This window comes from Panulirus ornatus, chromosome 58, assembly GCF_036320965.1.
Source record: "Panulirus ornatus isolate Po-2019 chromosome 58, ASM3632096v1, whole genome shotgun sequence".
NCBI classification, from domain to species: domain Eukaryota; kingdom Metazoa; phylum Arthropoda; class Malacostraca; order Decapoda; family Palinuridae; genus Panulirus; species Panulirus ornatus.
This window is the reverse complement of record NC_092281.1, coordinates 6,162,399-6,184,103: the sequence shown is the minus strand read 5'-3', so window position 1 is coordinate 6,184,103 and position 21,705 is coordinate 6,162,399. Positions and strand designations below refer to the sequence as shown.

Sequence of the window (21,705 nt, the reverse complement as noted above, 5' to 3'; positions counted from 1 at the left end):
AGCTACATGTAAGGAGGGACGACCAAAAAAGGACGTTTTTCCTCCAATATATATAACAGGAAAGTTTAAAAACTTCTGTGATAGAATTGCAAGGGCGAGAGCCATACGAGTTTGAGGAATACAGTCATCATATCACTTGTAAATTCTCAAAAATGTAACGCAACAAATAGCTTAACAAAATTGTTACTAAATACATGATAGTCAAGTTCATCTTAAATTCACCAGATGACAATAAATCCTACGCATTGTGACGACGTCCTCATTGTATCGTGTGATCGTTGGAAGCATTACCCATCCTTTGCTTCAATACCCTGACAGATCCCTCAACTTCAGGAGAACACACACTCTGACGTGTCTGGGAGGCGGACCATCTCTGTCGAAAACGTACCCGGCGTCGTAATGAGCCTGCTCCCCCACCTTCCCTTCACCCTGACACCTTCAGTGCCAGACCAGTCCAAAACCAACCTGTCCTGACCCTAGTGTGGGTATATATACCTGGTCTCTTGCAGGTGCACGCCATCCTCAACTGATCATCACACCGACAACATGAAGCTCGTGAGTATACACCAAGTTCTGTGTTTCTTATGGATAATCATCAGTCAAAAACTTTCATGCATTCTTAATTTCTTAGGGTAAAGCTTGCTCAGTAGTTAACCTTATCCTCACTTTAATACTACCATTAATCTGGTACTGATAACAAAAACTCACAAAGATCACTGGAAATTATGTGTATAGAAGGAGCGTTTCGACCTGTTGTCCTAACCTAATCTAGAAACTTGTTCAAACCACAGAGTCAGTGAGGATGTTGTTGTCATTTTTATAGAATGTATCATCAGTATTAGTTGGGTACATTTCTACCACCGTTTTTTCGCTGTTAAGAACTTGCGTTTACTGGCGTTGATATTCATCTCTATACACAGTCAGCTATAATGCTCCCAACTTTCACTTTATGAATAACGGGAACCTGTCAGTTCTTCTTCCTCACATCCTCCCTAAAGCATCAAACACGGGGGATGGGGGGGTTACACTGTGAGGGGAAAGTCACTTTTGTTGAAGTTATATGTTTTGGAGTTGTGCAGTATCGTCACAGTATCTTTCACTCCAAAGGAGTCTACATTTACCTATCACTGGAAGTGATGCAACCCTAGGCTGCAGGAACCTGAGGTGATTATGTATATATGTGTGTATATCATACGCTCTCTAAGGGTGGGCCGTTTTGATAACTGGTTTTTACCATCAACTCGAAGCTTTGGAACTCTCTAACTTAATTGTTTCCCAGTGACTATGGCCTAACTAGGACATTTCTAAAGACAGGTTTTTCACTTCCTTCAGAATTCGTAAACATTTACCCCTGTCTCTCCTGTCTAATTTTCATAAACCTCTCTATATTTCAGTTAAGGCCCGGCCCTGATATGGACTTTTGTCTGTGACTTGAGCCTATAACGTAAAAGATGGTAATGATAAACAATAAAGCCCTTATCTGTTTCTTTATCTTGAGATTCAACAGAAATGTCACGCTAAAGATACATAACTAGTGATGTATAAGCTCACCTGACAGCCTTGTCCTTCTCTGGTGTATCAGGTAGTGCTGGCGTGCGTGGTGACCCTGGCCCTTGCAGCCCCCAGGCCTGACGAGACTGCCGAGACCCTGGTAGATGAGCGCAGCGACTCTGGCGACGGAAACTTCAACTACAACTTCGAGACCAGCAACGGGATCTACGAAGAGAGGGTGGGCACCCCTGGCGAAGAGGGTCAGAGCAACATGGGGGGCACCATAAGGTAAATAAATCTTCCAAGGACATCACCTGTCGTGTCCATGTGATACAAAACTATGTATTACGATCTATTCCTTCTGTTGATGTATCTGCACATCACTTGTCTCTTAATCTTAGGGCCTTTCATGATTTGGTAAGAACCCATGAACGCCCTGCTGTTGTTTTTGAGATAATTTCTGCAACGAATGTGTCGAGGAGACATACCTCCTTTAAGGTCAAATACATTTAATTCTGTTGAATTTTGATTTATGTAAAAGTTATACCGTACAATGTGTTAAGATATCTCTCGTCTTCATGTAACCTTACCCAATTTCTCCTCAAAGGTTCACGCTCCCTGACGGCACCTTAGCTGAGATCGTCTTCGTCGCCGACGCGGCCGGCTACCGTCCCGAGTCCCCGCTGATCCCCACGCCCCACCCACTCCCCGCCCACGCCATCGAGCAGATCGCCTTCGCCGAAGAACAGCGTCGCCTTGGGGTTGAGGTTGACAAATAAGCCAAAAAACCGACCTCCTCCTTGACGACCCACTGCCCACTAACCATCCTGTATATAGGACGTCTCGCCCTCAGCTATGCAGTAACCCTCAGAATGCTAGACCCTCCACACGACCCAGTACTCAGACATGTACACAGTAAATAAAATCATCTAACAGTTTCTATGTCTTTTGATCACTCACTGTCGTCCTTAATGATTCTTTTTCCGTAGCGATCCTTAACTATGTTTCTCGTCACAAGACAGTAGCAGACGATAAAATGTGGAAAAAATTTGCAAAATCATATGTAGTTTTTCTCTCAAGTCTGCTACAGGTGTAGATAACTTTGGATTACGATATAACTCTTGGAAAATTGTTTATCTTAGTTGTCATTAAAGAATATATTTCGCGAACTGAAAATGGAAACAGATGTCGCAATTGTTTTTCTTCTGAACAACTGCTTTATGTTTGCAGGGGATGTATTTCTCCCCAATATGGGGTACAACTTGCACATCTGAGGTGGCTTTTCATCCTCTTTTCTTTTAGTCAAAGTAGAATAAAAAGTCTCTCACATTATCAAAGTCTCCATCTATAACCTCTCTTCACACATCCCTCTCCATCTACCTTGATGTCACTTTCCTGTCTATGTTCTGCAGGAGTTACCTGTCTGTGGTCCAGTTCTAAATACCTGGAACTGGAAAATGCGACTGCAATCTGTGGAATTCCCTTCCTCCATTCGCCTCTCCTAAGTGTAACTCATAAGGCCCAGGTAGTTATATTTTCTTTTTGCCTCACCCACACGTGGGCTGCTGGCATCCAGTCCACAAACGTACAGTCTCATTCATAAAACTTCACAACACATAACTCATACAATTCGTTCTCCGTATCTCTTTCTTATCCTGAGGTGGGCAGTACATGTCATCCCTGCCTTTTGGAAAATCTGGTTGACAGTATACCCCTGTAAGTTAGCAGTTCCTATAAAATTTTCACTTTTTAGACTTGAGTTTAAATACACATAAGGACCTCATTTTTTTCCAGCTTTACTTTTCCTTTTAAACATCATTCTACCTTTCCACCCTATGTGGCTTCGATTGTTTTGTTTTTATCCTTGCTAAGTATAATACTATGAATAAAGAATATACCGTATATACTCGTCTATAAGTCTACCTCGTGCATAGGTCGACTCTTAATATTTGGCCAAGAAATCATTAACTGATGATGTGCCTTGTTTATAGGTCGACCTAAGTGTTTGAGGGTAATGGAACGACAAATTAGGGTAACAAAGCATCAGGTTCTACGCACAACCTTCACCTGTTCGTCTCCACCAATACCAGCTAAGCTTTGTGGCCATCCAGCTATCAGATCTGAGGGAACAGGGTATAGGCTGCCATGAATCAAGAATGTACTTTATGTACTCGTCTGTAAATCTACCTCATATATAGGTCGACCCAGCTATTAGATCTGGAAATCATCTTTATAATGAGTTATGGAATATTCATAGATGCAAGATGTTCTCTGCATAAAGTAAGCATTATCATGTCTCATGTATTTACAGCTGATTTTAAAAGATCGCTAATGTTTTCTAGGTCGCAACCTATACAAATCATTATGATAGAAATTTTGGTCCAGTAAAACATAGAGAGGTGATACTGGCAATACCATCGGAGTCAATAGATACGACGCTGATTAAGTAAAGAGCCAAGAGGAAGTGTCACAAATCTTATTGATCAAGTACAGTGGGTTAGTGATGGATTGTATGCAGAGGTGTGACGTGTTGGAGGATATGTTGAAACTGTGGTGAAAAGTTCCTGTGTAGAGTGAGGTGGGAATGCAGCAGAATGATCATGGGTTTTAACCAGCCTCAGCCTTATTTCACGTAATCACTCTCTCGGGCACGTTGCTTCTCGGCGAAGGCGATCTGTTCGAGGGCGTGGGCGGGGAGTGGGTGGGGCGTGGGCAGCAGCGGTGACTTAACCCGGTTACCTTGTTCGTTGGCGAGGTAGGTGAACTCGGCGACGGTTCCATCAGGAAGCGGAAAGCTGGAAGAATAATTATGTGAAAAGAGAAACCACAATTTGCAGACAATAACGCAGTATGATCTAGCTGTCACTGCATAGAGAGGTGGAGGATAATCGAGGATCTGTTCCACGGAAGAGGGACTCCTGCGTCAAACTGGTACAGTAACATTAAGATCAAGATCAAGAGAGAGAATATCCTGCAGCTTACCTGTATGAGCCGAGCATGTTGGTCTGACCCTCTCTGCCCGTACCGTCTTCTCTGTCCTCGGAGATTCCATTACTGGTCTCGTAACTGTAGTAGAAGTTTCCATCGCCGGTGTCGTCGCTATGCTGATCAGTCAGGGTCTACGCATCCCTGTCGGGTTTAGGGGCAGCGACGACCAGGGTCACCACGCACGCCAGCACTACCTGACACACCAGAGAAGGACAGGACTGTCAGGTTCAGTTTCTCTGCCACTGTTGTGGAAGTCTTTACAGAACAAGATCATACCCATAGAAAAATGATAAAACAATTCTATATCCACGTGAGTGACATCACTGAATATTCTTCCACAATAAACAAGGCAGGGAGCCCTTCAGTCAGGTTATAGATGTATCTATGTGATGACACATCAGTCACGTTAACGCACGTTATCGAGATGTACGTGGAAAAAAGACTGACAGTCAACATCTGGTCAATATCGTTGATATCCCTTTTTTGTCGACACAGGTGCCTGTAAGCAAGGTGGTTACACTCGTAAAGAGAGAGTGGAATTAAGAACTTACTTCTGTGTATCATAGTGGATATAGACCTTGTGTATCATAGTGGATATAGACCTTGTGTATCATAGTGGATATAGACCCTGTGTATCATAGTGGATATAGACCTTGTGTATCATAGTGGATATAGACCCTGTGTATCATAGTGGATATAGACCTTGTGTATCATAGTGGATATAGACCTTGTGTATCATAGTGGATATAGACCCTGTGTATCATAGTGGATATAGACCTTGTGTATCATAGTGGATATAGACCTTGTGTATCATAGTGGATATAGACCCTGTGTATCACAGTGCATATAGACAGAAAGAAAAGCAAGTTTCTCTTTGGCCTTGATATGCATCATGGCCTTGGCTAGTTCTTTGACCTATTAGGACGCCGGGGAACTCAAGCGTATACTGGTCAACTTTCTATGAGGGATGCAAATTAGAGGAACCGAGACGCGTCTGACGATATACATGGATAACTGAGACCATTACGATGAATGGCGTGGGAAGAAGAAGAAGAAGAAGAAGAAGAAGAAGAAGAAGAAGAAGAAGAAGAAGAAGAAGAAGTAGAAAGATAAAAAAAAAGGATCATTGGCATCAATATCATGAGCAGTGTAACATGCAGGAAGTGATGATAAGTGTACCATCAAAACATCAGCCATTTGGGACTTAAGAAACTATGGAAGATTTTGTGACAAACTGTTAAGAAATGAAAAGTTGAGAGTAGCTGGAATGACCCTCGAAGAGGATGATAAGCTCATGAGCTGGAAAATATCTCTCGTTCAACAGTATTTGTTTAGGATTAGATGATAAGAATTACTTACAGCAACAAACTGCTCCCAGAATGAAGCGAATTTTCAACCCATGTTACATGTTGCTTTTCCTGAAATGATGAATAACTGAAAGGGTAAATTGAAGCTGAACTAATGATAGCAGGTCATTAGCAGGTTATCAGAGAGACTGTTGGGTACTTACGAGCTTCATGTCGTCGGTGAGAAGTTCAACTGAGGAGGGAGGATACCTGCTGCACACGAGTTATTTATACCCCTGGCCAGGTCAGACCTAGTGTAGCATGCAAGGTTGTGTTGAGCTGTGGAGGCGGAGGGTAGTGGGTGCTACGTGGTCATTACAGTGGAGTGGAGTGGGTAGTATATGCTCATTACAATGGAGGGTAGTGGATGCTACGTGGTCATTACAGTGGAGGGTAGTGGATGCTACGTGGTCATTACAGTGGAGGGTAGTGGATGCTACGTGGTCATTACAGTGGAGGGTAGTGGATGCTACGTGGTCATTACAGTGGAGGGTAGTGGATGCTACGTGGTCATTACAGTGGAGGGTAGTGGATGCTACGTGGTTATTACAGTGGAGGGTAGTGGATGCTACGTGGTCATTACAATGGAGGGTAGTGGGTACTATGTGCTCATTACAATGGAGGGTAGTGGGTGCTACGTGATCTTTACAGTGGAGGGTAGTGGATGCTACGTGGTCATTACAGTGGAGGGTAGTGGATGCTACGTGGTTATTACAGGACTGCATACGCACATCCTCCTTGTCCTAATTCACAGAAGAAGAAAAGCTGAAGATACAGAATTGGTTTTATAGATGATTACACAGAACAGCAGAAGCTTATAAAGATATAAACCTTCTGTTAGCGGAAGTGGAGACAGCTGAACCTTAAAGAAATCATTGCCATGATAATTGCGTAATTTGAGCCATGTTACTAAGACTTTATTTTTACTTAATAACTTTATTCCAAACAGAAAAAGTTGGGAAGTATACACTTACGAGGATCAGCCAAAGGGCAGGGCTAGCGCGTAGCGCTCACCGCAGGAAAATCTAGAACTGCAAATTATGAGTTATGTGAGTTACGTGTTGTTGAGCGTTATGAGTAAGAGGGAGAGAGCGTGAGCAACCCAATTGTGGGTGAGGCAGAACAAAATAACAGGAACCCGAGGTAAGGGAGTGGAAGTGAACAGCTTCTGTGCTGCTGGCTAACTACACAGTCATCACTAAACTTCCTAACACTTAGGTGAGTACTCCCTCCCTGGTCACCTTCCACAGTTTTCCTCTCGAATATATTCAAGTGTAGACAGCAATCTTGTGAGACTGCTGTCTACGTTGGAGAACTGGTATGTAAGAAGTACTTGAGAATTACGAGTCATTCCTTGATTACATGTCATTGTATAATGGTGAGTATCCATGATTCCTTACATGGTCGTGGTCGCCAGTCCTCATCCGCCGCCTCATGCATAACACATGGATTAATGAGGGAGAAAAATGAGCCGAATGTTTTTATCGTAAACATTATTTTGGTGGAGGCAATAAGGCAGCAGCAGTAGCATTCATCTGTTTATCTTGAGTATTGAGACTCTGCTAGCCACCAGGTATGCTTCTTATCACCGGGTACTGAGTGTTATCTGCTCACTCTCGACTCACACATCTCTGCTCACTCTCGACTCACACATCTCTGCTCACTCTCGACTCACACATCTCTGCTCACTCTCGACTCACACATCTCTGCTCCTTCCACACAGAATTTTAGGGAAGGGTTGAGAGTTCAAGACAGCTGTTCCACCAGAAGAAGCTGAAATCTTATCAAATTATTCGCCTTCCACTTGTACTTACATTGTTGTGCTTCTAATGTTAACATTTTAAAAAGTAGGGTTTACTGTAAACGCCCAAGTAAACATCGATATTTGCCCGGGGCATCTCCCATCTGGTGACGTGAGCTGCGACTGTGTATCACTGAAGGTGGTGGAGAGATGAAGAAGCATCATGAAGGCGTGATGTCATGTGCACAGTAAGAGCTGCGTTCCTCACACATGATCGTTATCTACTTTTCGACGTGTTAAAGACAGAATATAAGACAGAATATAAGGGCAACACTGGCCACACCGTCTGAAATATCATGATGATCAAGTAAAAGAAAACGGGATGATGCAGAAAAATTTATTTACTGTATGCAGGTATGACGGCTGGATTGTGTACAGAAGATTGGCATGCTGAAGGATACATCGAAATAATGGACAAGATTTCCAGTGTAGAGAAGGGGTATGGTGCAGTGTTGTTATCCAGGAATGTGCCAGCGTCCGCCTTATTTCTCGAATTCAACACCGAGGGCGCGTTGTTCTTCGGCGAAGGCGATTTGCTCGATGGCGTGGGCGGGGAGTGGGTGGGGCGTGGGGATCAGCGGGGACTCGGGACGGTAGCCGGCCGCGTCGGCGACGAAGACGATCTCAGCTAAGGTGCCGTCAGGGAGCGTGAACCTTTGAGGAGAAATTGGGTAAGGTTACATGAAGACGAGAGATATCTTAACACATTGTACGGTATAACTTTTACATGAATCAAAATTCAACAGAATTAAATGTATTTGACCTTAAAGGAGGTATGTCTCCTCGACACATTCGTTGCAGAAATTATCTCAAAAACAACAGCAGGGCGTTCATGGGTTCTTACCAAATCATGAAAGGCCCTAAGATTAAGAGACAAGTGATGTGCAGATACATCAACAGAAGGAATAGATCGTAATACATAGTTTTGTATCACATGGACACGACAGGTGATGTCCTTGGAAGATTTATTTACCTTATGGTGCCCTCCATGTTGCTCTGACCCTCTTCGCCAGGGGTGCCCACCCTCTCTTCGTAGATCCCGTTGCTGGTCTCGAAGTTGTAGTTGAAGTTTCCGTCGCCAGAGTCGCTGCGCTCATCTACCAGGGTCTCGGCAGTCTCATCAGGCCTGGGGGCTGCAAGGGCCAGGGTCACCACGCACGCCAGCACTACCTGATACACCAGAGAAAGACAAGGCTGTTTGGTACAAATTCTCAACCAGAGATGCGGAGGTCCTTAAAACATCATATTCTAGTAGTCTTATACATAGAAACAAATGTTACTAGATTATCTTCCTTTGTAAGCAAGGAGATGAGCCTTACAACCCACAATATTCGACTTAGAGACGTATGTGTATATACATAATCGATCATGTACTCGCGTATGACCAATATGAATTTGCAAAAAACTTAAACCATCAACATTTATGTACCATCGTCACAATGTTTTGTGTTGACACTTATGATGAGAAGCAGACATGGGTTATGTGGGTCACAGCTTTAGAAAGATCCTTGACCTATCAGCACTCAGGGGAACACAGGCCACAACGCATGTTAGTCAGTGTTTTATGGTGGATGCAAAACATAGGGTTGAAGACGTTCCCCGCAGTATAGATGAAGAGATGAGACCAGTATGATAGCAAGTTTGGAAGGAAGAAGAAGAAAAATTGGTGCTGATAGCAGAAGCGCTGAAAATGGCAGTTAGCGATGCGAAGTATATGGTCATAACACATGAATCTTGTACGACTGAAACTATGATGATGAAAGATTTTGTGACAAAGTGTAAAGGTGGAAATCTGGGAGTAGCTGGAGTGAGTCCCGAAGAAAATAACGTTATAAAATGGAAACCCTTTTCAAGCGACCACTGGGCACCTGTAGGGGTGTTTGTGATACTGGGAGATATCAGAAACTGACACAGTGTGGTAGAGGCAGACAAGCACACTGATAATTCACACTGAAAAACTAGCGATTTGTTCATATGACGCAGGAGGTGCAAATAATGAAGCTGAAATAGACTGCTTTCAACCACTGTGATAAATCATGCCGTATTCAACAACCTGTTGAAGAAAAAGCACCTATATCCCTGAGCTGTTTTTCTCTAGAGATGAATAGATGAGAGATTACTTCATCAGAAACACTGCTATGTACTCACAAACTTCATGTTGTCGATGTGAGGATCAGCTGAGGCTGCTTGTCTGCTACGGGAGACCAGGTATATATACCCCCAGTGGACCTCGGACTGGTGTAGCACACTCAAGGCTTCGTAGTGAAGGGAAGGTGGAGTGGAGGGGGAGGTGGTGGGGTGTCTTAAGTCAATAGCATGAGAAGACTGGTAGTTGTCGGGTAATAAAACATCAAACATTTCTCTTAGCTGTTCACTACAAGGACAGGTTTTTCGAGTTGAAGAATTCGTCAGAGGGTTTTTTCATGTGAGGCCGGTGACGAAGTATAAAGTTAAGACCAGAACAGAACAGAACAGGAGGAAGGTAAACAGATTCCATGGTCAACCTAAGGTGTTCTGTCATGACGGGCGAGGGAGCGAAGACACATTATTTAAAGTATTTGATCTGCAGACCAATCCCATAAAGGTATGGTAATGGTATGCAGTCTTGATTTCTCTATGATCTCTTTTTTTATTTGAAAAAAATCATTCAATTAAAATGGAAATAATCTTCTTATACAAATTTGCAGTGACCCGGATTCCATCAGCAAGAGTTACAACACGAACGAGAAGTCTGTAGCACAGTCAACTGACGGAAAGGAGTACAGCCTTATCAAAGACCTTCTCACTCTAAAGGAGTCTATCGTTCCCTGCTCCGAAGTGGAGTGCATCAGTAAGCTTTGGGAGCCATATAAGAGGAGTCCTCAGGTTCTTTCATTATCAAGTTAAATCTGATTTAGGAACGGAGTAGGACGAGGTAAACCAAAGAGGATTAGGAAAAATAAGTCAATAAACTAGTTTACAAGTTGATTATATGGTCCATAAGTGCCTTTAGGAACTTAGCCTTGAAATAAGTCTGGATTTTCAATTAGGTACATTTGTCTGGGTGCGTGCGGTTGACAGACTTTCTACGTTATACAACAAACTGATCATAGAAATATAAGAAATAAATGGAATTATTTCAGAACGTCATAAGTCTGCCAGGTATTTGGTTGAAAAAAGTTAACTTTAGGTCTTCAGACCTGATGCAAGTAGCAAGCCCCATCATGTCGTCACATCATATGTAAGTAGCAAGCCCCATCATGTCGTCACATCATATGTAAGTAGCAAGCCCCATCATGTCGTCACATCATATGCAGTAAAGAAGGTCAAGAGTCTGAAGTGTGAGTAAACACTCGCCTCCTCCTTGCCTAATACTCATTCAGACTAGAGCTCAGGTAGGGGAGGTGGCGCTGCAGGATACGCGGAACAGCAAGACCGTGATAAGATATAGGTCATGGAACCTCTGTACACTTCTGTACCAGAACAGTGTGATATAATGAGAATGGGACAGTGATAGTGGCCTCAGTATGATTACTGTGTAGCAGGAAATAAACTGCTGGAAACTGTGTGTGAGAGAGACGTGGGAGTTGACATTGTCTCTGACATGTCGTCAGAGTCCACATTAGGAAAATATTTAATGAAACGAACTTAATGCTATCAAATATTTGAATGGCATCAAATGTATAGTTAATGAAACGATCAGAAAGTTGCTCGTATCTTACATTAGGCTAAGACTAGAACATAACAGAAAGATAATAGAGAAGAACAAGTGGAGAATGAAAGATACAGTACAAAAATTAAGAGACCTGAGTTACAAAGCAAGGGTGGAAGCTCGAAAATTGCTCACCATGGAAGAGAGAAGAGTGAGGGGTAACCTGGTCACATCATTTAAGTTGTTAGACCAGGTTGATAACATAAACAGTGAACAGTTCTTCGAACGGTGTAGAAATAGAACAACCAGAGGACATAGCATGAAATCAAGCAAGAAACTTGTTAGGAAAGATGTAAAGAAGTACTTTCATACAATAACAGTTGTGGACGAATGGAATAAAGTGAATGAGGATATGATAATGAGAATAGCAAACAGAAGTTTAAAAAGTCGTAGGAAAATAGAGAATGTTCAAGAGATGAGGCCCCGCGAGTGTTCGACTCCTTTGCCCAATCCAGTAGGTAAATACATTGCTACATTGCTGTTATCTTCACCTCTCATACATCGACGCCTCTCACCATCTGGGTGGAAGTCTCAGATATTACCAAGCTAGCTAAAGCTGAGCCAGACCACGAGCCCCCCCCCACCCCTTTCCACCTCCTCAACGTGTGAAGGTCGCCAAGACAGAGTTCAGCATAATGATGAAGCAGGTAAAGTCATGCTCCTCTCACTCAGCTACTGTGCATCTCTCCTGTGCATGATGACGATCTTTGCCCCAGGTGGGTGGTGTCCTTGTCCTTGTGGAGACTACCTCGTTGTAAACACTTCTAGACATCCTCAAGACAGTTATGATAAACCTCCTGCGGCCTATCTGATCTCGTCCGGACGCCTTTTGGATCGAGCAATGCAATTCAGACGCTCCAACATTTTATCAACCAAGCACTTAGCAGCGTATCCAGCTGCTATGCATACATGTACATAATTCTAGCGGACAGTTGCGACGTGGAACTACGTTTGCGACCCTTTTATAAGCTCTTGACACGGCCACAAGAATATGGAGGTCAGGTCGATCTTGACAAATCCGTGTTTGGAGTCATTTCGCTCACTCTTCTCGGCCATTAGGTATTTGTGGAAGGCATCCAGCCAATGAGAAATAAGGTGGACGCTGTAAAGGATTTTCTTTGGCCAGTGATCACCGTGGAAGATACGTGTGTTCTTGGGAACCATCACCTTATTCGTTCATATCATTCCGCATTGTGTCGACATCCTCAACCCAATGCACGACCTCCTAAAGTGTACCAAGAAGAATTCTTAACGTCACCTACAAGTTAAACCCGGAGGCAGACAATGCCTTCACCACGACCAGGAATGATATATGCAAACAGCCTCCTCGCTCATCCTGCACCAAGTTGCACCCACAAGCCTCTCAACTAATGTTTCCACCTCTGTCGTGGGGACCGCTTCCACTAGCACATCGGCGGAGACTGGCTACCCATCGCTTTTTTCTTGAATGAACTCCTGCCGGCGGGGAAGAAGCACAACACTTTTGACAAGGAACCCCTAACGATCTCCACCTGCCATGCGACACTTGCTTTAAGGTCGGGAGTTCTACGTCCTCACCGACCATAAACTACTGACATGTTCCATCGCTGCTTAAAATGGCGTCCATTCACCTCGGGTTAGCTGGCACCTTGGCTACGTATCCCAGCTCACTGCTAACGTCCGCCACGTTAAGAGTACGGAAAACCGGTCGCCGATGCACACTTACTGCACTTCGTCGGTGTGATTGTACCCACCTCTGGCTCTAATGATTATACCGTGGTCGTAACTGCCCTGAAACAGGATCCAGACTTGGTCAACCACTATGGAACATCCTCTCTCTCTCTCTCTCTCTCTCTCTCTCTCTCTCTCTCTCTCTCTCTCTCTCTCTCTCTCTCTCTCTCTCTCTCTCTCTCTCTCTCTCTCTCTCTCTCTCTCTCTCTCTCTCTCTCTCTCTCTCTCTCTCTCTCTCTCTCTCTCTCTCTCTCTCACACACACACACACAAACACACACATACAGTTGCTTCCATTTCACCGGGCTCCAGGCTCATACCTTCCTGAGCCACACCATCGGCAGGTTAAGACAGCAGCAATGGCGCAACCCCAATTTGAAGCTTGGCTTGACGAACTCCTCTTCATCGTCCTCACCATCCGCTCAGAAATGAATAAAGACGCCCATGTCTTAGTTGACCTACGGTTCCATCCTCCAACTCCCTGGTGAACTGTCTCTAACACCGCCCACTACCGTGCCGGACCTCTTGACTTACATAGAAAGGTTGAGTGCTGTACTCGCTGCGATCAACGCCTCTGTACACCTCGCCAACCTTTCTTGGGACTTCCGGGCACTTCCCTATCGAACGCCGCGGAAAAACAGAGGTTATCTTTACTGACGCCCTTGCTTAATGCTTGCCCCATAGCCAACTCCCGTCTTCACTTTACAGCTCATTCTCAAGCTACAGCGAAACTAGTACCGCTTCCAGGTGGGTGATGTTCCAGCCTCCATCAACAAGTGCAATGAAACCCTCTCCTGCAGACAGGAGACGTGTCCAGTCCTAGGATCTCCCCACAACATGGAGGAAGTCAACCCTGACGGCTGCATTACATGCAACGGCGCAATTTCCGGCGCCCTGCCCGCTACACAGACGAAGTATTTCTACAGAAAGATAAACAGAGAGCGCTGCGGCAATGCCCGATGCCTCCTGCTCTTACCGATGCAACGGTTCTCTTATGAGGATGATGTTACCACCAGTGTTGTGTCTGCTCAGTATGATCATCGCTGTAAGATGAGAATGACGACGGGGGACCTCACCGCACCTCCCTCCATCCCCCCACTGGTGTGTATATATATATATATATATATATATATATATATATATATATATATATATTATCCCTGGGGATAGGGGAGAAAGAATACTTCCCACGTATTCACTGCGTGTCGTAGAAGGCGACTAAAAGGGAAGGGAGCGGGGGGCTGGAAATCCTCCCCTCTCGTTTTTTTTTTTTTTTGATTTTCCAAAAGAAGGAACAGAGAACGAGGCCAGGTGAGGATATTCCCTCAGAGGCCCAGTCCTCTGTTCTTAATGCTACCTTGCTAACGCGGGAAATGGCGAATAGTATGAAAGAAAAAGAAAGATATATATATACCATAGCCTGAGCCAGGTACCCATCTTATCGACCAACCCCTGGTGGTGGATGAACAGCTGGGTTGACTGAGGATCGACTGCCGCAACCAAGATTCAAATCTATGCGCTCGACCCTGGGAGGCACTTGAATGCGTCACGGTTAAGAATGCTAACGCTACACCATGAGAAATTATTCCACTCATCAATGACACGGTAAGAAAAGAAGATATTTATATTTCATTTATTATACTTAGTCGCTGTCTCCCGCGTTAGTGAGGTAGCGCAAGGAAACAGACGAAAAAATGGCCCAACGCACCCACATACACATGTATATACATAAACGCCCACACACGCACATATACATACCTATACATTTCAACGTATACATACATGTACATATACAGACATGTACATATATACACATGTACATATTCATACTCGCTACCTTCATCCATTCTCGTCGCAAACCCACCACATATGAAATGGCACTCCCTCCCCTCTAATGTGCGCGAGGTAGCGCTAGGAAAAGACAATAAAGGTCACATTCGTTCACGCTCAGTCTCTAGCTGTTATGTTTACTTACATTCAGTCTCTAATTTGGCTTATAGATCCTTGAGCGGCCCCCAGTTTGGGTAAAGTCACTTAATATGAAAAAGAATACTTAATCCTTCAAGGCCATACAAAACCTATAAAACTTCAATCATATCAGGACTCAATTTTCGTATCTTTAATGATGATAAATTTGTTTCTTTTAGTCTTTCCTCAGGAGGTATTGTAGTTCCACTTCTTATCCTTCTTGTGGCACGTCTTTCAATTTTTCATTGTTCTCCAGACCTTTTTGTTTATGAGGCCTCCATGTTTGCATTGCGTATTCGAGATGTGGGTCGTACGAGTGATTTGTACGGTGTTACTACATTTTCTTGGCTTTTATCCGTATAGATTCAGTTTATTATTCCCAACACCACAACACCACGTTTGTTCGCTTCACTAGTGCTAACGCGACTTGACCACGACATCTAAAAGTGACCCGTGTTAACACTCTCAGAAATTATATTTAATGGATTTGCAATTACTGAAGACAACTTTTTAGTTGCAACAGTTCCAATTCTGTTACTTTGCCACAAGATAAGAGAACAATTTTAGGGTAATTCAAATCAAATTTTGAAACTAAAGATGATCACTAAACATAACTGCCTTCCAAGTCGTCATACAACTGGAAGATGGCTAGCAAGTCGTCACTGGTACACAAGACTAGATAGAATTACGGATCATCATAAAACCATAAAATTCTTCAGAAAATCATAAACTTTTATAAAGCCTGCACCACCAAAAGATGTACATCTTCCTCCTCTGTTTTGCTTCTATTTAGAAATACAAAGTTTTCCTTGTTCATGGAGACATATATCTGTACACAGAAGGGGAACCGTTCTGACCTCTCCGACTACTGTCCTGTTCCAATAACTTCTAATATTTAAAAAGTCTTTAAATCCCTTCTGAACTCCTATGTCCTCATACATCTTCACTCTTACTCTTCTCTCTCTCTCACCACTGGTGATATCCCTTCTAAACTCCTATGTCCTCATACATCTTCACTCTTACTCTTCTCTCTCTCTCTCACCACTGGTGATATCCCTTCTAAACTCCTATGTCCTCATACATCTTCACTCTTACGCTTCTCTCTCTCTCACCACTGGTGATATCCCTTCTAAACTCCTATGTCCTCATACATCTTCACTCTTACTCTTCTCTCTCTCTCACCACTGGTGATATCCCTTCTAAACTCCTATGTCCTCATACATCTTCACTCTTACTCTTCTCTCTCTCTCACCACTGGTGATATCCCTTCTAAACTCCTATGTCCTCATACATCTTCACTCTTACTCTTCTCTCTCTCTCACCACTGGTGATATCCCTTCTAAACTCCTATGTCCTCATACATCTTCACTCTTACTCTTCTCTCTCTCTCACCACTGGTGATATCCCTTCTAAACTCCTATGTCCTCATACATCTTCACTCTTACTCTTCTCTCTCTCTCACCACTGGTGATATCCCTTACTATTACGCTTATGTTGGGTCATCACATCCGGAAGATTTTCGAGTATCTTATGTGGTCACCCTTGATATATCAAAAGCTTTTGACAGGGTATGGCATCCTCCCTCATTTCATTCTCCCATATCTAGCTTCCTGTCTCGTCGACTCCCCCACCCCTAATGTATTGTGACATCTCATTATGGCCGTACTGGATGCACTTATCAATAGCAATGATGCTGGTTAGATGGAATACCACGAGATGATGCAAACATTTTATTTAATATATTTATGTATGACTGGTGGATTGTGTTTAAAGGTCTTGCATGCAGGAGAATATATCATATATACAGGAGACCTGGGAGTAGCAGAGTGGTCAAGATATGAGTCAGTCTATTCCTTGTTATTTTGAAGTCTTATCCTCTTGCCTGGCGAAGTCGATCTGGGCGAGGGAGTGTGCTGGAATAGGGGGAGAGGTGGGCAGCAGTGGGGATTCGACCCTGATGCCTTCCTCGTCGGCGACGTAGGTGAACTCAGCATTAGTGCCATCAAGGAGAATGAAACTGTAATTGAGATCACATAGGTATTAAACATCTGAAGAAGGTTAAGGTAGCTAAGGATTACCATTACATGTGGCTCAGGTAGTTATAAACGTATCATTGAGTGAAGGAAATGACGTCGTGGTGTAAACGTATGTTGAATGGATAATATGATCATGAATGCCATGTTTCCCTGGGCCCTCGAGGTACCTTAACAAAACAAAACTAGACATTTCACAGCAGGGAGGTGTTGGATCACACTTCCTCCATTTGGATGTCATCAGGGAAACCTTTTAGATTATAAGCGGGAAAATCGTTCTTAACCACCACAACAATATATTGATAAATTTCATCAGGAAATCTAAAAGGGTTCAGATGAAGGCATTTGGGCATCCCTAATGAAATCAACAAAAAATGGGAAATTTTAAGTAGCAAATCTCAGTGATTACAGTCGAGCTGATACTGATACAGTGAGATTACTGTAATCATAAAGAAAAACGTCATGTACCTGTAGGAGCCGGCAATGTTGCTCTGCCCCTTCTCTCCTGGGGTTCCCTCCCTGGTCTCGGTGATGTCGTTGCTCGTGGCGTAATGGACGTAGAACTGTCCCTTGCCGTCGTCAGTACGTTCATCTACCAGGGTCTCCGCATCCTTGTCAGGCCTGGGGGCAGCGACGACCAGGGTCACCACGCACGCCAGCACTACCTGACACACAAGAGGACAAGACTGTCAAGTTCGCTTTCTCCACCACAAGCACCGACCTCTCCAGATGGTCAGTATTATTCTGGTGGAATGATGAGAGAAAACCATTACAGTCTGACGGGTAATTCTATCATTAACAGCAGACATATGTGAATGGTCTTCCAATACAGATGATTTTGACGATCATATCACAAATGTTGTCTGTCAACACCACGGCTCATTTTCGAGCAAAGGAACAATAGCACTTATGCCTCTTTAGCATAACATTTCTCATTGAGAGATAATGCGACGAACATGTAGGTAACATGAGGGCGGATAGCGACATTAACGGTTATATTCCAACATGAAAATCATAAAGAAGTAAATGTGTTTCGTGTCACCTCATGTGTGTCACAGCCTCGGCAAAGAGCGGTGACCTATAAGTAAGACGGTCCGCCACGCGAGGAGCTCAAGGAGGAGGTGTTAGCAAGTTTTACGACAACATAAACCGACTTCTTACAGCAATATGATAGATGTTGTGGAAGAAATAATTGGCTCCAATATATTCAGAGGCACTGTAAAAAAGGAGCAGCAAAGGGACTTGTCTGGACAAAAGAATTAGCAACATATGGCTTAAATGATGATGATGACAGATTATATGAGAAAATCTAAATGTTGACACTCTTTTGGAAAGAGTATAAAACTATATCATTTTCCTCGTCTACGGACATTCATCTAAGAATTGATAGTTTTCATATAGTTTTGGTGACAGGTTAGGATTGGAGCGAAACTTGGATTTGATTCAGTTGCATCTGACTAGATGAAGAATAAAGAGGAGAGCCTAGGCTGCTTGATAACCGACCCAACTGGGAATCACAAGTGAGCTTCGTCAATACTCACAAACTTCATGTTGTTGGTTTGAGGATCAGCTGAGGCTGCTTGTCTACTGCAAGAAACCAGGTATATATACCCCGGGAGAGCCAGGACTGGTGCGGCATTCAAGGCTTCGTAGTGAAGGGAAGGTGGAGTGGAGGGAGGTGGGTGTTGGGTCATTCCTTGGAAAGCTTGGAGGAGCAGCGAAGTCCCTTTAAACGTATCTGTGAGGGTTTCTCAGTAGCTGCAACGCATTAGGGTATCTGAAAGACAAACCGCACAGTTTTGTTACGGAAATGCTGGGGATGTATCAGTATCGGTATGAGGATCAGGATCAGGATCAAGATCAGTATCAGGATCAGGATCACTATCAGGATCAGGATCACTATCAGTAATAGGATGAGGATCAGTCCAATGATCAAGACATAAAGACACGTTGCCCGGGTTCTGTTATGCGGTGTAAGAGTGTACATCTAACGTGCTAAGGCACGGGCTCGCACCCGGGGAGGATTGAAACCACAGATTGGCAGACTCAGACTGTTGGAATATCGATCTTTCTACAAACTACAGTTCTACAGATTGTATATAGTCTACATAACATCACACTTTATTGAATGTCATAGCTTACATTAAAGATAAAAATAAATATTTCAAAATCTTATCTGAAATTATTGGATTTGAATTTATCTTTGACATTTTCTTGTTTTTTTATTTACATATTTGTAACGCTCTTTTTGAGTCAGTCAGTCTTGGAAAGACGGGAACATGTTAACACGTGTGCATGGGGCAAAACAGGTTGAGAATCACTGGGCTAAGGTAAACATGCCCCTAGAGATTATCCTGAAGACGAGTAGTGATGCTAGATGGCCGGGTGATGTGGAGAGAGAGAGAGAGAGAGAGAGAGAGAGAGAGAGAGAGAGAGAGAGAGAGAGAGAGAGAGAGAGAGAGAGAGAGAGAGAGAGAGAGAGAGAGAGCAAGCAAGTGACAGTGAAATAGCTTGTTTGGTATATCTTTGTTACCCATCAGCATTTTGGACTCAGATCATCTTCGAGAACATGCACAGGAGTAAATCTGCCAACAATATTCTGTAAGATACGTCTGTTCAACTTTGTGACAATAACATGTTAAGTGTATTCATATGTAAATATCTTTAGGATGGCTCTTGTGTCACATATTCTGAATATTTACGAAAAATGAATATAAGTTGCAATATATCATGAATCCCTTCGTTCTTGAAGGTGAGTTAGGAGTATGAGAAACGGTGAAGAGTGATAAAATGACCAGTCATCAAACTCTTTTACTGCAGTTCCCGTGGTACTGTTATCACTACGCAAGGCACGTTTCTCGTATCACTCTGTCTCTGACTCTGTCTCGCTTTTGTTTTTTTCTAAATCGAGAAGTTAGAGGAGAAGAAGAGGTGGTGCACGGGAAATGATACTTTGAAAATGAAGATATGATTGAAACGTGTAAGTTTGTTGATGTATGTGGGTCATTTTCTCGAAATGTGATCTTAGTGCCTTATTATATTCCCTGGTAGGCTGGAGGTGTGTATGTATTTGTTGTATTGCTCTTTTTTTTTTAAAGCAATTCATTATATAAGATAAGCATTCTTCGTTGTGTATATCAATGGATGACTGGAGCCTGCCTGAGTCCTGTGAAGCTTCGAGGTAACCAAGGGTGCTCCATGTCTGGAGAGCTGTACACACCTCTGATTGGATTGGATCTTGCTTCATCGTCGTCTTCAACTCTTTGCCATACGTTCTGCGCTGCTTCTTTTAGGTAAGAACCGACTGGTGTAATCTTTAATCATTCGTGCTGTTCTACCGTGTCCTCAGTGTAGGGGATTTTTCATCTGCGACGAATCGCCTTATTTTGTAGCCTCTGTGACTTACTTCTTCATGCGTGATTTGAAGACGAGAACGTCGGTATAAGTGAGTAGGTTAGGACAGATATTATCATGGCCTCGACTAGGTGTAATTATTGGTTCTCTGGAAGGTGCCAGAATCTATACAGACCAGTTAGGGCCGCCTTCCCTTGTGCGATTCTCTTGTTGATTTGATCTGTTATCAAACTCATTGATGTCATTGACTGACCCAAGATTCTGCAGCTTTTCCTGTCCGCTGTCTTGTTACCTTCTATGATCATATCGTTGTCTTAGATTCACCTGAGCGCCATCATAGTAAATTTGTTCTTGGTTATTTTCATCTTCAGGTCCTTTTCGAATTATAGTCTGGTTGCTATTAACTGTACTAAACGGTTATGTACTGGGAATGAGTTGTTTGAGACTATCATTCAAGTAGTTGCACCGGCACAGATGTCAATGCTCATGGCTCCACCTCGTGAGGAACTGTCAGCTGTGTGAGTTATGAACAGCGTTGTTGGTGATAGGACGCAGCCTTGTGGGATCTCTCTTAATAATAGAATTAGGATGATGTTACTGAGTTGATGATGATTTCTTCGGTGCGTTGGTTTCATAGGTTACACAGTAGTCTTTCTGTGGTCTCTGGGATGGCCAGTTGTAGTAGTTTATGTTGTAGGCCGGTTGTCTACACTGCCAAAGACTTTGTTCATCTCTTTTTGTAGAATATTAATTAGATGGCTCGATGAGGGCTTCAGTGGCCCATGCCGTTTCAGCTACAAAAACAAAGCACCTTTGAGTATGACTTAACATCCGTGTATGTAAGTAAATGCGTATGTAAATGTGAATGTGTGTATACATATGTAGATGTGTATCTGTATACTTTCATTTCATCATCTAAGCATAAGGATAAGCACACCTATGATGACAGTCTTTAGAAGTGATTATTACTGTGGTAATCATATTTCGACGTACCAAAAGCAAGTAAGATGGTACTTCATTCTCTTATTTTTTCAATACTCCCGTTCAATAAACGTATATCAAATGACATGAAGACTCAACATTGTCTTCACACTGGAGTTGTATGTTGATTGTTGTAGTTTTACCTGAAGATACTGACCAACGGCCCAAGCTGGGGCGCCCAGTGTGGGTCTGCTGAGGTCAAGTGACGGTAGGCTCGTATTAGGGTGATTTCGAATTCTTCATTTTACGTATTCCTGCTGCAGGGTTATGTAGGTCGCGAAAGGCAGGATTATCAATGACATTACGATGGAGTGGCAGCATTGGTCACCATGACAGCATGTCG

The 21,705-nt window shown here is 43.2% G+C and overlaps 3 protein-coding genes across 4 annotated transcripts in view; 1 reads left to right on the top strand and 2 right to left on the bottom strand.

Annotated features, from left to right (window-relative positions):
• Positions 1-412: 412 nt before the first annotated feature.
• LOC139766900 (cuticle protein AM1159-like) lies at positions 413-2,429 on the top strand. Its single transcript, XM_071695919.1, has 3 exons — positions 413-555; positions 1,583-1,779; positions 2,099-2,429. The coding sequence occupies exons 1-3, from the start codon at positions 547-549 to the stop codon at positions 2,268-2,270; spliced, it is 378 nt and encodes a 125-aa protein (XP_071552020.1). The 5' UTR covers positions 413-546; the 3' UTR covers positions 2,271-2,429.
• A 5,520-nt stretch (positions 2,430-7,949) lies between these two features.
• The window catches only part of LOC139766897 (cuticle protein AM1159-like), an 80,226-nt gene continuing 66,470 nt past the window's right edge, over positions 7,950-21,705 (bottom strand). Inside the window, exons 1-3 of one of the 2 annotated variants that reach the window (XM_071695912.1) lie at positions 9,775-9,811; positions 8,600-8,796; positions 7,950-8,280 (exon numbers count right to left, since the gene is read on the bottom strand). In XM_071695912.1, coding sequence (XP_071552013.1) covers positions 8,109-8,280; positions 8,600-8,796; positions 9,775-9,783 — 378 coding nt within the window. In that variant the 5' untranslated portion in view covers positions 9,784-9,811 and the 3' untranslated portion in view covers positions 7,950-8,108. Of the gene's footprint in view, positions 8,281-8,599; positions 8,797-9,774; positions 9,812-21,705 lie in introns of those variants that run through there. The other variant, XM_071695913.1, reaches the window with a different exon arrangement.
• Positions 16,712-18,629, bottom strand: LOC139766764 (cuticle protein AM/CP1114-like). Its single transcript, XM_071695684.1, has 3 exons — positions 18,569-18,629; positions 17,496-17,692; positions 16,712-17,011 (listed from the first exon to the last, which is right to left on the bottom strand). The coding sequence occupies exons 1-3, from the start codon at positions 18,575-18,577 to the stop codon at positions 16,852-16,854; spliced, it is 366 nt and encodes a 121-aa protein (XP_071551785.1). The 5' UTR covers positions 18,578-18,629; the 3' UTR covers positions 16,712-16,851.

Coding starts and splice junctions, on each gene's coding strand:
- LOC139766900 (XM_071695919.1), top strand. Junction 1,780..2,098: donor AACATGGGGGGCACCATAAG/GTAAATAAATCT, acceptor TTCTCCTCAAAG/GTTCACGCTCCCTGACGGCA.
- LOC139766764 (XM_071695684.1), bottom strand. Junction 17,012..17,495: donor AACATTGCCGGCTCCTACAG/GTACATGACGTT, acceptor TCTCAATTACAG/TTTCATTCTCCTTGATGGCA.